General features: G+C 43.2%; 1 protein-coding gene across 2 annotated transcripts in view; it reads left to right on the forward strand.

Annotated features, from left to right (window-relative positions):
• The window catches only part of LOC139421289 (rho GTPase-activating protein 27-like), a 35,527-nt gene that overhangs the window by 355 nt on the left and 20,340 nt on the right, over nucleotides 1-14,832 (forward strand). For both annotated transcript variants that reach the window (XM_071172020.1, XM_071172021.1), the window contains exon 2: nucleotides 6,509-7,580. In XM_071172020.1, coding sequence (XP_071028121.1) covers nucleotides 6,597-7,580 — 984 coding nt within the window. In that variant the 5' untranslated portion in view covers nucleotides 6,509-6,596. The remainder of the gene's footprint in view (nucleotides 1-6,508; nucleotides 7,581-14,832) is intronic.

Genomic DNA, 14,832 nt, shown 5'->3' on the forward strand with positions numbered 1-14,832 from the left:
AGGGTTCTGTAGGGAAGTAGGACCTTTATTTAACAAGCCAGGAGCGAGGGCTCTTATTCGAATGTATGAAAACAACACAAGTTTAACGCTAGATGCCCAGTGTGTGACTGCTGTTTGGCTGTTGTTGTCTGTGTTTGACCAATCACATACTTAGTGAAAGGGTGAATGTTCACCATGGATGTTGTTGTGATTCTGTCACATGCGAATCACTCAGGAAAATTACGATTGTGTCACGTGTTGATCTCTGAGAATGATCTTGTGGTGTTTGGTCAACACCCCAGTGGTCATGATTCATATTCATATCTAAACCTTCACCTTCGGGTTTAGTTTTTCATTGCTTTCTGTGGCTAATCTCAGCATTTGATTTTATGACAGCCATACATTCAGAGATAGTATGGGTGGCCCTTTATATTCCTCTCTTTCTCTGTTTTGAGTGTGTTGTTGGGTGTGTTTACAGGACAGGAACATATTGAGTGTATGTGTCCCTGGAGCACTCACACTACATTCCTGCCCAAGCCTGGTTGGGGTGGGTGTGGAGGGAAAGAGGGTGGTGCCGTGGGCTCGGTTATACACATACAGGTGTAGGATCTTAATTAGATCCCTTTTTTGTTGATGAGAGTGTTCCTGCACCGCAGGAAATGCAGATGAGCTTTACATACATTCACTGAAAACACACACTCTCACATAGTGTTGTTTTAACAGTATCAGACTTTTCATGTAACCTACTTTTGGCCTGCTAACACCATAACCACCGATCAAAAGCAACATTATGGACTATACTTTCAAGTCCTGTTGCTGCAGGATTAATTTGCTGCGACAATATAGATCCTACATCTGTGCAGGACACATTCCAGCAAGTCCACCCTCCCTCCTATTGAGACACTTCTGTGGTCTCACAAACCAACATCACCTTGTTCAGGTGTTTTGGTTCATTTTTGAATAGCAGAAATGAACCATTGGTTCATAGTGGTTATGTGACTACTTTTATTTATTTAACTAGGCAAGTCAGTTAAGAACAAATTCTTATTTACAATGACAGCCTGGGAACAGTGGGTTAACTGCCTTGTTCAGGGGAAGAACAACAGATTTTTACCTTGTCAGCTCAGGGATTCTAGCAACCTTTCAGTTACTGGCCCAACGCTCTACCCACTCAGCCACCCATTTCATGTGGTTGCATTAACCACCATCACTGCTTTTCTCCTGAATCCTTAAAGCTCTAAGATTATGTGTCATTGTTCTGCCTTGAGCTCAGCATAGCCTTATTTGAAAGGTTAACAAAATCAGAGAATAGAGAGCAGTGCTAAATTTGTAACAAGGTTTAATGTCGAGGCCTGGGAGTGTGGAGCGCCACAGTTCAGAGGTGTCCCATATTTGCAGGGGTAAGCTTAGCAGCGCAGCCTTACTCTTTTCCATCCTAGACATCCGGCCAGGAACCAGAGACACTGAGCGAGGTCAAAGGGAGCCCAACCAGAGGAAAAAGAGAGGTTTCCGTATTTAAACACAGGCTGAATGGGATCTGCCTCCTCCAATTGTTCTCTCTTTTCATCAGCCTTTTTGAGTTGGAGGGTGTTCCTCAACAGCATAGATACCAACCCAGCAAGGATGTTCGTTGAGTGTTAGATACTGTATTTGTTATTTTGAGCCAATAATAAGACATTCATGCTACAACAGACACTTTCTGAACACAAAAAGTCTACAATCACACGTGATAAAGTTATGAAAACATTGTGCATTGTAAGAAATAAATGCATGTGTGTGATTGAAATGGTACAGTGAAAGGCAAGAACAATGTACAGAATCTGTTCTGAAAACATTTTATAAGCATTTTGGGAACGTTTTGAGACCCAGAAAAAGTTTGCTGGGACGGGCACTCTTTTCTGACTTGCACTGACATGATGAATCACTGCATTGAGCATATCGATCATTCTTCTCCCTTTCTGGGAGGGAGTCACTGAAATGTTATCAAGTCGTCAAACAGGTTACTTTTCTCTACAAGAAGCGCCCTAGTTCAATCCTATGAAACTCTGCATTTTCACAAAGCCCTATTTGTTATGTCATGTTAGGAGATATGGATACATGAGCAGTGAGCTTGGCACTGAGAGTTTGTGTGGCTTTATCTCTGGAGCCGGGTTAGGCGCTCCCTTCTTGGGTTTCTGTTCCTTTGGTAAACCACAGGATTGCCATTCCGGTGGGCCAACTCCCTCCCTCTATTCAGTGTAGAAGCGGTGGCTGGGCTGTTCCGCTCTCTCTGTCTCCACCCTCTGCTCTCTCAGGCTGTGGTGGTTCTGCCCTCTGCAGAGGACCCACTCTGCTATTCGGGCATGCTGGAGCAGGTTGTCAGTGATATAGGGAGGATGGCTCGGCTGCTACAGATGTAGGTCTGATTCTGAACAGATAATCCACAAAACATCCCCAAGGCCTAAAAATGACTATGGAATGGTGTAGGTTATTCAATTGAAATGCACTGCCTTGCACTGGAGTCCCACCTAATATGTCATCCAGTCTGTTAACCAGTTTTGTTGTTAGGTTGGAGTGAATGATGGGAGTGGCTTACAGGTTACATGCAGAGGTGGAGCTGGAAGGGGCCAGTGTTTACAGTGTAAACAAAGCAGAGAGGGATAAAGGGAGCTGGCCAGATTTTTTTCTCTTTTCCCCTTCTCTATCTTTCTCCCCTCTCTCTCTTTATCTCTAAACCCTCTTTCTCTCATTTTCTCTTTCTCTAAGTTCTCTCAATCTCTCATCCCTCTTTCTTCCCACTGCAGCGACAGACACAGAAAGGATATATCACATGACTAGCCCTGCCTTGTCCCCTCTCCCTCCCCAGAGTTATTTTTAATTGTCAGTCCTTCGTCACTGGTTAATTACCTGAGCAGTGAGCACATCTGATCACGTAGTAGAATCAGGTTAGGCCAGAAATACAAGCCAGACACGTTGTAGCATTAGCAGACGTGCTCTGTGGGCTGTTCTACTACTTGTCTATGGGAATTGCTCAAGCTGCACTGTGTTGTTCTAAGAGAAGTTGGTGCATAAGACAAATCTATTGAGAGGATACACCTGTACAAGAACATGCTGTATGCTATGTAGTGTTAAAATACACTGCCATTGTGTTTGACTACTGGTATTTGGGCCTGCACACAATGGCAAGCATTATGCAGAATCAGTCATTAGTAATAATAAAGAAAGCCGTTCAATCTACCTGCAATTGAGAATACTGATATAAAAACATAGAACAAGCATACAAATGCAATGTATTTTCATTTTCAGTGTTGAAATAGGCAAATACCACCCTTTCCCATAGGTTAAATAGAGTTGTGTTTCCTTGAGTGGTAGACAGTGTGTGGTTTAGCGTTGTGGTCTGAGATAAGAGAGACATATATGTGTGTGGGTGTGTGTCTGTGTGATATTCTCAAGATGTGAGACAAAGAGGGTTCACTTGGTTTCTATGTCAACATCTTTTGACTGCTCTAAATTGGCATTGAGGAGAGAGGTCAACTCGTTCTCACTTTTTAAACAAGACCAAAACAGGCTATGATGTCAAAATGGATGTGGAATTTTCCTATTGTGTGTGAGGTGAGGTCTGTTTATGCACATGTGTGGGCATGCATTGTATGTGCATGCATGTGACCTTTCAGCTGATCTAAGGTCAGTTTTGACCCCTAAGGATTACAGTTAGTAAAGGGGATTTGTGTAGGGTATGCTGCTCCCAGATCTGTGATGAGGAACGATTTCCATCGCGAGCACATCCTGTTTCATAATGTCTGGCCTGCCACGGACTGGTCGGTGTTATGATATATTTTGGCATGTTGCTGAGAACAACACTACTTTTTCCTGCTTCTCTCTTTGTGTATGACCTAGCCCAGCCAGCCCAAAGAGAGGAAGGAACTACCACTGAACTGTCACACTCGCAAATCAAACAATGCAGATATTCATTAAAATCCTGAAAATAAGGGTTAGCCAAATGATTGACTGGGACAGACAAACACGCAGAGGAGAGGAGAGGAGAGACAAGGTATTTATAGGATGTTTAAAGCTTAGGAAAGGCATCCGGTGCTGTGATTTTTCACCAGTCAGGGAAAATCTGTAATATTTACAATGACCATGAAAAACACCATGAAAATATCATCCTCTACCAAATGACATTATACTCTACCAAAATAGTTAGTTAGTGCAACAAGAGGTGACGACGCTTGCCAGAGACCTGAACACTTGCATTGGCTCCCCAAGATAATACCTAGGGTTTAGCTTAACAGGCTAACACAATCTGATGACATGCATAGTCAGAAAGCTAAAAGGGAACATATGACATGTTCTGCTTTTTTCATGACATAACACATGTCCATTTTAGGGCTTGAAACAGTACATTTTAAGCCCTAAAATGGACATGCATATCAACCAAATCAAATGCATTCCACCCAACTTCCTTAAAGGACTTATATGAAACTTCTAAATGGAGAACAGCATTATCATGACAGGTCATTTCCACATTTGCTGGATTGACAGATGTCCAGATGTGTCACAAGCAGTGTTGTCATGATATAGAGCTATAGGGGGTTGACTATTATATCTACTGGTAGTGTGTGTGTGACCACTTGGCAGCTGGGTAATCTTTGAAGTTAAACATTATCTGTTGACAATGGACGTGTGGGTCGTGGCCATCGAGAGATCTGACGTGTTTGCTGAACATATTCTGTAGTGTTGGTGCTTCAACTGAAATGACCTAACGTACACATTCACATATACAGATATACCATTTGATAGTGACAAAATCATGTGTACTGCAATATGAATATGTATATTTAAAAATGTGAAGATGTACAGTTGAAGTCGGATGTTTACATACACTTAGGTTGGAGTCATTAAAACTAGTTTTTCAACCACTCCACACATTTCTTGTTAACAAACTATAGTTTTGGCAAGTCGGTTAGGACATCTACTTTGTGCATGACACAAGTAATTTTTCCAACAATTGTTTACAGACAGATTATTTAATTTATAATTCACTGTGTCACAATTCCAGTTATTGTGTTTTTAAACAACTTGGAAAATTCCAGAAAATTATGTCATGGCTTTAGAAACTTCTGATAGGCTAATTGACATAATTTGAGTCAATTGGAGTTGTACCTGTGGATGTATTTCACGGCCTACCATCAAACACAGTGCCTCTTTGCTTGACATCATGGGAAATCAAAATGAATCAGCCAAGACCCCAGAAAACAATTGTAGACCTTCACAAGTCTGGTTCATCCTTGGGAGCAATTTCCAAACGCCTGAAGGTACCACGTTCATCTGTACAAACAATAGTACGCAAGTATAAACACCACGGGACCACGCAGCCGTCATACCGCTCGGAAGGAGACGGGTTCTGTCTCCTGGAGATGAACTAGAGATGATTGATTTGCGAAAAGTGCAAATCAATCCCAGAACAACAGCAAATGACCTTGTGACGATGCTGGCGAAAACAGGTACAAAAGTGTCTATATCCACAGTAAAACGAGTCCTATATCAACATGACCTGAAAGGCCGCTCAGCAAGGAAGAGGCCACTGCTCCAAGACCGCCATAAAAAAAGCCAGACTACGGTTTGCAACTGCACATGGGGACAAATATCGTACTTTTGGAGAAATGTCCTCTGGTCTGATGAAACAAAAATGGAACTGTTTGGCCATAATGACCATCATTATGTTTGGAGGAAAAAGGGGGAGGCTTGCAAGCCGAAGAACATCCCAACAGTGAAGCACAGCATCATGTTGTGGGGGTGCTTTTTTACAGGAGGGACTGGTGCACTTCACCAAATAGATGGCATCATGAGGAAGTAAAATTATGTGGATATATTGAAGCAAAATCTCAAGACATCAGTTAAAAGCTTGGTCGCAAATGGGTCTTCCAAATGGACAATGACCCCAAGAATACTTCCAAAGTCGTGGCAAAATGGCTTCAGGACAAGAAAGTCAAGGTATTGGAGTGGCCATCACAAAGCCCTGACCTCAATCCGATAGAATATTTGTGGGCAGAACTGAAAAAGCGTGTGCGAGCAAGGAGGCCTACAAACCTGACTCAGTTACACCAGTTCTGTCAGGAGGAATGGACCAAAATTCACCCAACTTATTGTGGGAAGCCTGTGGAAGGCTACCCATAACGTTTGACCCAAGTTAAACAATTTACAGGCAATGCTACCAAATACTAATTGAGTGTATTTAAACTTCTGACCCACTGGGAATGTGATGAAAGCAATAAAAGCTGAAATAAATAATTCTTTCTACTATTATTCTGACATTTCACATTCTTAAAATAAAGTGGTGATCCTAACGGACCTAAAACAGGGAATTTTTACTAGGATTAAATGTCAGAAATTGTGAAAAACTAAGTTTAAATGTTTTTGGCTAAGGTGTATGTAAACTTTCGACTTCAACTGTATATGTACAGAACATAGAACAGTAAGGTAATGCAATACCTTTGTAAAGTATGAGTAATGTATTGAACCAATTTTTATATTTTTTTGTTCCCTTTAGGAGGGCTGCAGTGGAGCCTTGACCGTCCTTGGGGAAAGAGAGGGGGTGTGGCCACAACAGACACTGCCACGGCCACCACGCTGCCACAATGTCCTCCTTGGTGTGCAACATGGGGCTGGTGCTGGTAGAGTTTGAGTACGAGTACACAGGCCGTGACGGGGGCCTGGTGTCCATCAAGCCCAACGAACGATACATCCTGCTGGCCAAGACCAACGACCACTGGTGGCACGTGAGGAAGAACGAGCAAGCAAGGCCTTTCTATATACCTGCTAAATACGTCAAGGAGCTCCCCGCAGAGTTCCCATCCCCGCTGGACTTTGCTGACCCACCCAGTCCCGATTTGGTCCCGGTTCCTGGGCCGGTGCCAGTGCCAGTCCCAGTCCCAAAGCACTCCGTACCAGACCGGGCAGAAACGAGGGCAGGAGATGAGGTGACTATCCGTCTCCGCTCCCCGAAGAGACATCAGAAGACTGAGCACCGCATGTCCACATTTGGCGTACCCTTAGAATTCCACGACCCGTCTCCCAGGGCATTGAAGAGCGGCGAGCTGAACGACTCTCTGCCGGGCCTTCACTCCACCGTTGCCCTTGAGGTCCCCTTAACAGTGCCCTCGCCTCAAGCCAACAATAGTGCCAAACACAAGAAGCAATTAAGCCTGAGTTCCGGTGTGCTCTTCGGCTCTTCCCTGTCGGTGGAGGAGCCTCTCTCCCTGAACCCCCGAGCCCCCAGCTTCAGCCCAGCTGACCCCCTCCAACGGCCCTCCCAGGCCATCCCAGTGGAGAGGTCCCTCATTCCTGATGCCGAGGTCACCGGTGGCGGGATTCCCCATCAGGAACCTCTGAAAGAGCCGGAATGTCCTCTGGAACTGGAGGAGGGAGAAAATGAGAAATCTAGTGTGGAGCCTGAGGACGAATCGAAAGAGGACACTGAGAATATTTATGAATCCATATTGGACCTGAAGCTAGATGAGTCCCCTATAATAGTGGAGAAGGCCCCGACAGTGAGTCCTGCTGCTGTGGCTGCACCTACACCTGTTATCATTCCCACTTCTCCATCTCCAACACAGACACAGGTAAAAGTATTATCTGTAAAGTGGTTGTAAGTAGTGAACCTGCAGTGCGACTTGCCTATTTGATCGCATTGGGGCCACAGTCTTTCCCTCACACCATGTATGTGCCTATGAAGGGATGACTGTTGATTAAAGGTGAGGCCCTTCATTACATGGGGCCTTTACGGGGACTTTTACAGTTCATAGAGTAATAGTATCAAATCAAATCATTTTTTTTTATATAGCCCTTCGTACATCAGCTGATATCTCAAAGTGCTGTACAGAAACCCAGCCTAAAACCCCAAACAGCAAGCATTGCAGGTGTTGAAGCACGTTGGCTAGGGAAAACTCCCTAGAAAGGCCAAAACCTAGGAAGAAACCTAGAGAGGAACCAGGCTATGAGGGGTGGCCAGTCCTCTTCTGGCTGTGCCGGGTGGAGATTATAACAGAACATGGCCAAGATGTTCAAATGTTCATAAATTACCAGCATGGTCAAATAATAGGTCTGGGACAGGTAGCACGTCCGGTGAACAGGTCAGGATTCCATAGCCGCAGGCAGAACAGTTGAAACTGGAGCAGCGGGATGGCCAGGTGGACTGGGGACAGCAAGGAGTCATCATGCCAGGTAGTCCTGAGGCATGGTCCTAGGGCTCAGGTCCTCTGAGAGAGAGAGAAAGACAGAGAGAAAGAGAGAATTAGAGAGAGCATACTTAAATTCACACAGGACACCTGATAAGACAGGAGAAGTACTCCAGATATAACAAATTGATCCTAGCCCCCCGACACATCAACTACAGCAGCATAAATACTGGAGACTGAGACAGGAGGGGTCAGGAGACACTGTGGCCCCATCCGATGATACCCCCGGACAGGGCCAAACAGGAAGGATATAACCCCACCCACTATGCCAAAGCACAGCCCCCACACCACTAGAGGGATATCTTCAAGCACCAACTTACCATCCTGAGACAAGGCAGAGTATAGCCCACAAAGATCTCCGCCACGGCACAACCCAAGGGGGGGGGGGGGGGGGGGGGGGGGAGATCACATCAGTGACTCAACCCACTCAAGTGACGCACCCCTCCTAGGGACGGCATGAAAGAACACCAGTAAGCCAGTGACTCAGTCCCTGTAATAGGGTTAGATGCAGAGGACAAACCATTCACAGAGACAAACTGATATCTTTCCGACAGATAAGATCTAAACCAGGCCAGGTTTAGATCTAGACCAATTTGGGTTTCCAATCTCTCCAAAAGAATGTGGTGATCGATGGTATCAAAAGCAGCACTAAGGTCTAGGAGCACGAGGACAGATGCAGAGCCTCGGTCTGATGCCATTAAAAGGTAATTTACCACCTTCACAAGTGCAGTCTCAGTGCAATGATGGGGTCTAAAACCGGACTGAAGCACTTCGTATACATTGTTTGTCTTCAGGAAGGCAGTGAGTTGCTGCACAACAGCCTTTTCTAAATTTTTTGAGAGGAATGGAAAATTCGGTATAGGCCAATAGTTTTTTATATTTTCTGGGTCAAGGTTTGGCTTTTTCAAGAGAGGCTTTATTACTGACACTTTTAGTGAGTTTGGTACACATCCGGTGGATAGAGAGCCGTTTATTATGTTCAACATAGGAGGGCCAAGCACAGGAAGCAGCTCTTTCAGTAGTTTAGTTGGAATAGGGTCCAGTATGCAGCTTGAAGGTTTAGAGGCCATGATTATTTTCATCATTGTGTCAAGAGATATAGTACTAAAACACTTGAGTGTCTCTCTTGATCCTAGGTCCTGGCAGAGTTGTGTAGACTCAGGACAACTGAGCTTTGAAGGAATACGCAGATTTAAAGAGGAGTCCGTAATTTGCTTTCTAATAATCATGATCTTTTCCTCAAAGTTCATGAATTTATTACTGCTGAAGTGAAAGCCATCCTCACTTGGGGAATGCTGCTTTTTAGTTAGCTTTGCAACAGTATCAAAAATACATTTTGGATTGTTCTTATTTTCCTCAATTAAGTTGGAAAAATAGGATGATCGAGCAGCAGTGAGGGCTCTTCGATAATGCACGGTCTTTCCAAGCTAGTCTGAAGACTTCCAGTTTGGTGTGGCGCCATTTCCGTTCCAATTTTATGGAAGCTTGCTTCAGAGCTCGGGTATTTTCTGTATACCAGGGAGCTAATTTCTTATGAGAAATGTTTTTAGTTTTTAGGGGTGCAACTGCATCTAGGGTATTGCGCAAGGTTAAACTGAGTTCCTCAGTTAGGTGGTTAACTGATTTTTGTCCTCTGACTTCCTTGGGTAGGCAGAGGGAGTCTGGAAGGGCATCAAGAAATCTTTGTGTTGTCTGTGAATTTATAGCATGACTTTTGATGCTCATTGGTTGGGATCTGAGCAGATTATTTGTTGCAATTGCAAACGTAATAAAATGGTGGTCCGATAGTCCAGGATTATGAGGAAAAACATTAAGATCCACAACATTTATTCCATGGGACAAAACTAGGTCCAGAGTATGACTGTGACAGTGAGTAGGTCCAGAGACATATTGGACAAAACCCACTGAGTCGATGATGGCTCCGAAAGCCTTTTGGAGTGGGCCTGTGGACTTTTCCATGTGAATATTAAAGTCACCGAAAATGAGAATATTATCTGCCATGACTACAAGGTCCGATAGGATTTCATGGTACTCAATGAGGAACGCTGTATATGGCCCAGGAGGCCTGTAAACAGTAGCTATAAAAAGTGATTGAGTAGGCTGCATAGATTTCATGACTAGAAGCTCAAAAGACGAAAACGTCATTTTTTTTTGTATTGTAAATGTTAGCAACACCTCCGCATTTGCGGGATGCACGGGGGATATGGTCACTAGTGTAACCAGGAGGTGAGGCCTCATTTAACACAGTAAATTCATCAGGCTTAAGCCATGTTTCAGTCAAGCCAATCACATCAATATTATGATCAGTGATTAGTTCATTGACTATAATTGCCTTTGAAGTAAGGGATCTAACATTAAGTAGCCCTATTTTGAGATGTGAGGTATCACGATCTCTTTCAATAATGACAGGAATGGAGGAGGTCCTTATCCTAGTGAGATTGTTAAGGCGAACACCGCCATGTTTAGTTTTGCCCAACCCAGGTCGAGGCACAGACAATGGGGATAGCTGAGCTGACAACACTGACTGTGCTAGTGACAGACTCCACTAAGCTGGCAGGCTAGCTAACAGCAAATAGTTGGAATAGCATATCAAGTCAGACAGGTAACACTGTGGGCAGGGTGCAGAAGAACCTGTTCACAGATGGTGGACATTTTCTTTCCTCCATAACTTAAGATACCACAGGGAGGCACTGTCTTCAACTAAATGTTGTTGAGGAAATCAAGGTTGTTCCTGGCAACATCCACATATTCAGCTTCTGCCCCCAAGCCATAAGACTGCTAAATTGTTTGCTAAATAGTTAACCAAATAGCTACCCTGACTATCCGCATTGACCCTTTTTGCACAAACTTTTTGGCTCATCATATGCGTTGCTACTACAGTTTTTATCTGGCATAATATTGCTAGTTATATGTACACACAGTACATGACCAAAAGTATGTGGTAACTCATTGCAAAATTATGGGCAATAATATGTGGTTGGTCCCCCCATTGCTGCTATAACAGCCACCACTCTGCTGGGAAGGCTTTCCACTAGATGATGATGGAATATTGCTGCGGGGACTTGCTTCCATGCAGCCGCAAGAGCATTAGTGAGGTCGAGCACTGATTAGGCCTGGCTCGCAGTCAGTGTTCCAATACATCCCAAAGGTGTTTGATGGGGTTAAGGTCCGGGCTCTGTGTAGGCCAGTCAAGTTCTTCCACACCGATCTCGACAAACCATTTCTGTATGGACCTCGTTTTGTGCACGGGGGCATTTTCATGCTGAAACAGGAAAGGGCCTCTCCTGAACTGTTGCCACAAAGTTGGAAGCACAGAATCATCTAGAAAGTCATTGAATGCTGTATCGTTAAGATTTCGCTTCACTGGAGCTAAGGGGCCTAGCCCAAACCATGGAGCTAAGGGGCATAGCTCCAGACCATTATTCCCTTTCCACCAAACTTTACAGTTGGCACTATGCATTGGGGCAGGTAGCGTTCTCCTGGCATCCGCCAAACCCAGATTTGTCCGTTAGACTGCCAGATGGTGAAACGTGATTCATCACTCCAGAGAACGCGTTTCCACTCCTCCACAGTCCAATGGCGGCGACCTTTACACCACTCCAGCCGATGGTTGGCATTGAGCATGGTGATCTTAGGCTTCTCGGCCATGGAAACCCATTTCATGAAGCTCCCGACAGCTCAGTACTGCCCCCCATGTATATAGGCAAGTTATTGTTACTCATTATGTATTTATTATTAAGTATTTTACTTTTCTATTATTTCTCTATTTTCTTTCTCTCTGCATTGTTGGGAAGGGCCGTAAGTAAGCATTTCACTGTTAGTCTAAACCTGTTGTTTACGAAGCATGTGACGAATGCAATTAAATATTCAAGTTAAAACATCAGGAAGAGATTTGTTTACCGTATTTCTGTCTGGTAACTTGACTTTTTCACTGAAAGTTTCAGTCAACTGATTCGTTGAACAAGTTCAACTTCTCAGCTATAGTTCAGTCTTGAATCTGTGACTCCTCAATTGCCAATAGTGGTGAAGGAAGTGTGTTCAAAAGAAAAGAGCAGAATGGTGATCAGCATGACCACTGCTGTCAGTGACATCACACACAATAGTCAGGAGAAACACATGAGGTTCTGTCTGCTAGCGTTAGTCATGAGGTTGTGGCCAGTCCGTTTAATGCTTTGGCCACAGAGATAATGAAATAGGGAGGACAGAGGAAACCATGGAAGACAAAAGAAAAGAGGGTCAGTTACAGGCCGGCACTGCTGAGGTAACGTCAACGGAGAATATGCTTTTTTGAGCCGTGGCGGCAGGAAGTGGTGAGTTTGACTCCAGGGGAAGAGGGGAATCAATCCAGGACGATTTTCAAGTTTTCAAACAATATTAAAACTCACACTCAGTGATTTAAAGAGCTGTAAAAAGTGCATGAACATGTTTTTAGATCAGATAGAGTAATAGGAAAATTATAGGAGAGACGGGAGGATCTAGGTCAGGGTTGTTCAGTGGGCAATTCCAAGCCAGCGAGGGTGATCTTGCAAAGAGATTGTTTTGGCAGATCTCGCATAGAAACTTCAGCGAAAGGAGGGTTAACATGCTTTTTACATTTGTATCACAAACCATTTTTTTGAAAATCACGATGAAAGTGGCCATTTTACATGCCTCCTGTAAGACCTTATTGTAACGCTCATCATGGGTGGAAGAAGAGGAGGACCAATGCACAGCGTGGTAGTGTTCATATTCTTTAATGAAACAACTGAACACTGGAAAAAACAACAAATGAACAGTCCTGTACAGTGAAGAAAAACACAGAACAGAAAATAATCACCCACAACTCAAAGGTGAAACCAGGCTACCTAAGTATGGTTCTCAATCAGGGACAACGATTGACAGCTGCCTCTGATTGAGAACCATACCAGGCCAAACACAGAAATCCAAAATTATAGAAAAAAGAAACATAGACTGCCCACCCCAACTCACGCCCTGACCATACTAAAACAAAGACAAAACAAAGGAACTAAGGTCAGAAAGTGACACCTAGAACCTGTGAACTGTACATGATACAGACAACATCTTGGTGTCATTATCCTCCTTTATAGTGTGCTCTAACATATGGAGTATGTCTAGATTCTGAAATAAAAATGTTCACATTCATTTGTTCATTAAAATCATTTCTAAGCTATCCTGAATCACCGCTTTACATGAACTGCAGAGATGATATACATTCCACCGCAGTCTAATGTTGTCACTTGAAAACAACACGACAAAAGACACGTCAAACAACATATTCACTTATGGGGCAAGATACTTTGAAATCCACATTCTCCTCATAAAGCCTGAACTTCTTCTCCCAAAGGAACTTTATCAGGCTTGGATCTGACTGGGAAGGGAGATATGTTATGATGCAGGAACCATGCAATTACAACGCTCAGACACAAGTATGTTGTGCAGAGAGGAGGGTCAAAGGCTTCAGATCTCTCATAGGCGCAAAGAGACAAACTTATTCAGGTGTCAAAAGTGGAGTCCCATGGTTTTGTCAGGTTTGGATTACAATTGACAGGCATTTATGTCAGAGGTTTGTGATCTGGTGACACTGAGAATGCAATAGATAGAGCCAGGGTAAGTTCAAAGTTCATGCTGTTCTAATGTAGTTTAAATATAATAAAAAAGTAGTTTAATGTTTGACTTTCGAGTCATTATTGCCTGCCTGTTTTAAATTCTCTGATGATAATTTAAAAAAAATTGAATCTGCATTTTATGTTTGAGCTGCTGCACCAGTGTTAAGTTAACAATTGAATGTGTGTAACGCTCTTTGTCCTGCCTACTATCTGTGTACAGTAATTCACATGTAACCATTCTATGTATTCAATATCTTAGCTTTTTATTGACTACTCAACTTTTGACACTTCTTGTTACAAAACTGGTTGACATTGAATACATTTTGAGCAGAACTGAGACAAGTCGTCACCATAGTACTACTTTTAGACTGCAGTGGAGGCTGCTGAGGGGAGGATGGCTCCTAATAATGTCTGGAATGGAGTTCATGGAATGGTATTAAACACATGAAAACCATGCGTTTGATACCATTCTGTTCACTCCATTCTGGCCATTATTAGCAGCCTTCACTATTTTAGAGATATTTGCTTCATTCTCACCTGCACAGTTTGATTTCTGTTATGTTTAAGCAGGTACACAGAAGCCTGAGTTCCAGTAAGAAACAAACTGAAGTGTATTTAAAACATGGCCGCTCACTAAAAAGGACTCTATCGATGTCTGCACAATAACAATTGTTGGTCAACTTCTGTAAGCAGCTACATAAGGAAGAATCCATTCATCATTTATAAAGCCTGTATCCCATCCAAATAATTTAAGGTATGCACCCCTCAACCTGATAACCACCCAAGCTGTATGAGTTAAAAACTTCACGCTCTATATCCATTTTCAGAAATGTCGATAAATTAGCTTTTATTGTTTGAAGAAATTATGAAAGAGATTGGTCTGTTTTTTCACTATCTAATCATGGCATGGGGTTGTTCAATGACAGACATGTATTTGTTTAAAATCTATCACTTGATGGTTTAATTTCAGAGACAAAAAATCTTATTTTTTGCAAAACATTATATATCCACCTCACTCTCAGATAAATAAG

The sequence above is a fragment of the Oncorhynchus clarkii genome, chromosome 12 (genome assembly GCF_045791955.1).
Source record: "Oncorhynchus clarkii lewisi isolate Uvic-CL-2024 chromosome 12, UVic_Ocla_1.0, whole genome shotgun sequence".
Taxonomy (NCBI): Eukaryota; Metazoa; Chordata; class Actinopteri; order Salmoniformes; family Salmonidae; genus Oncorhynchus; species Oncorhynchus clarkii.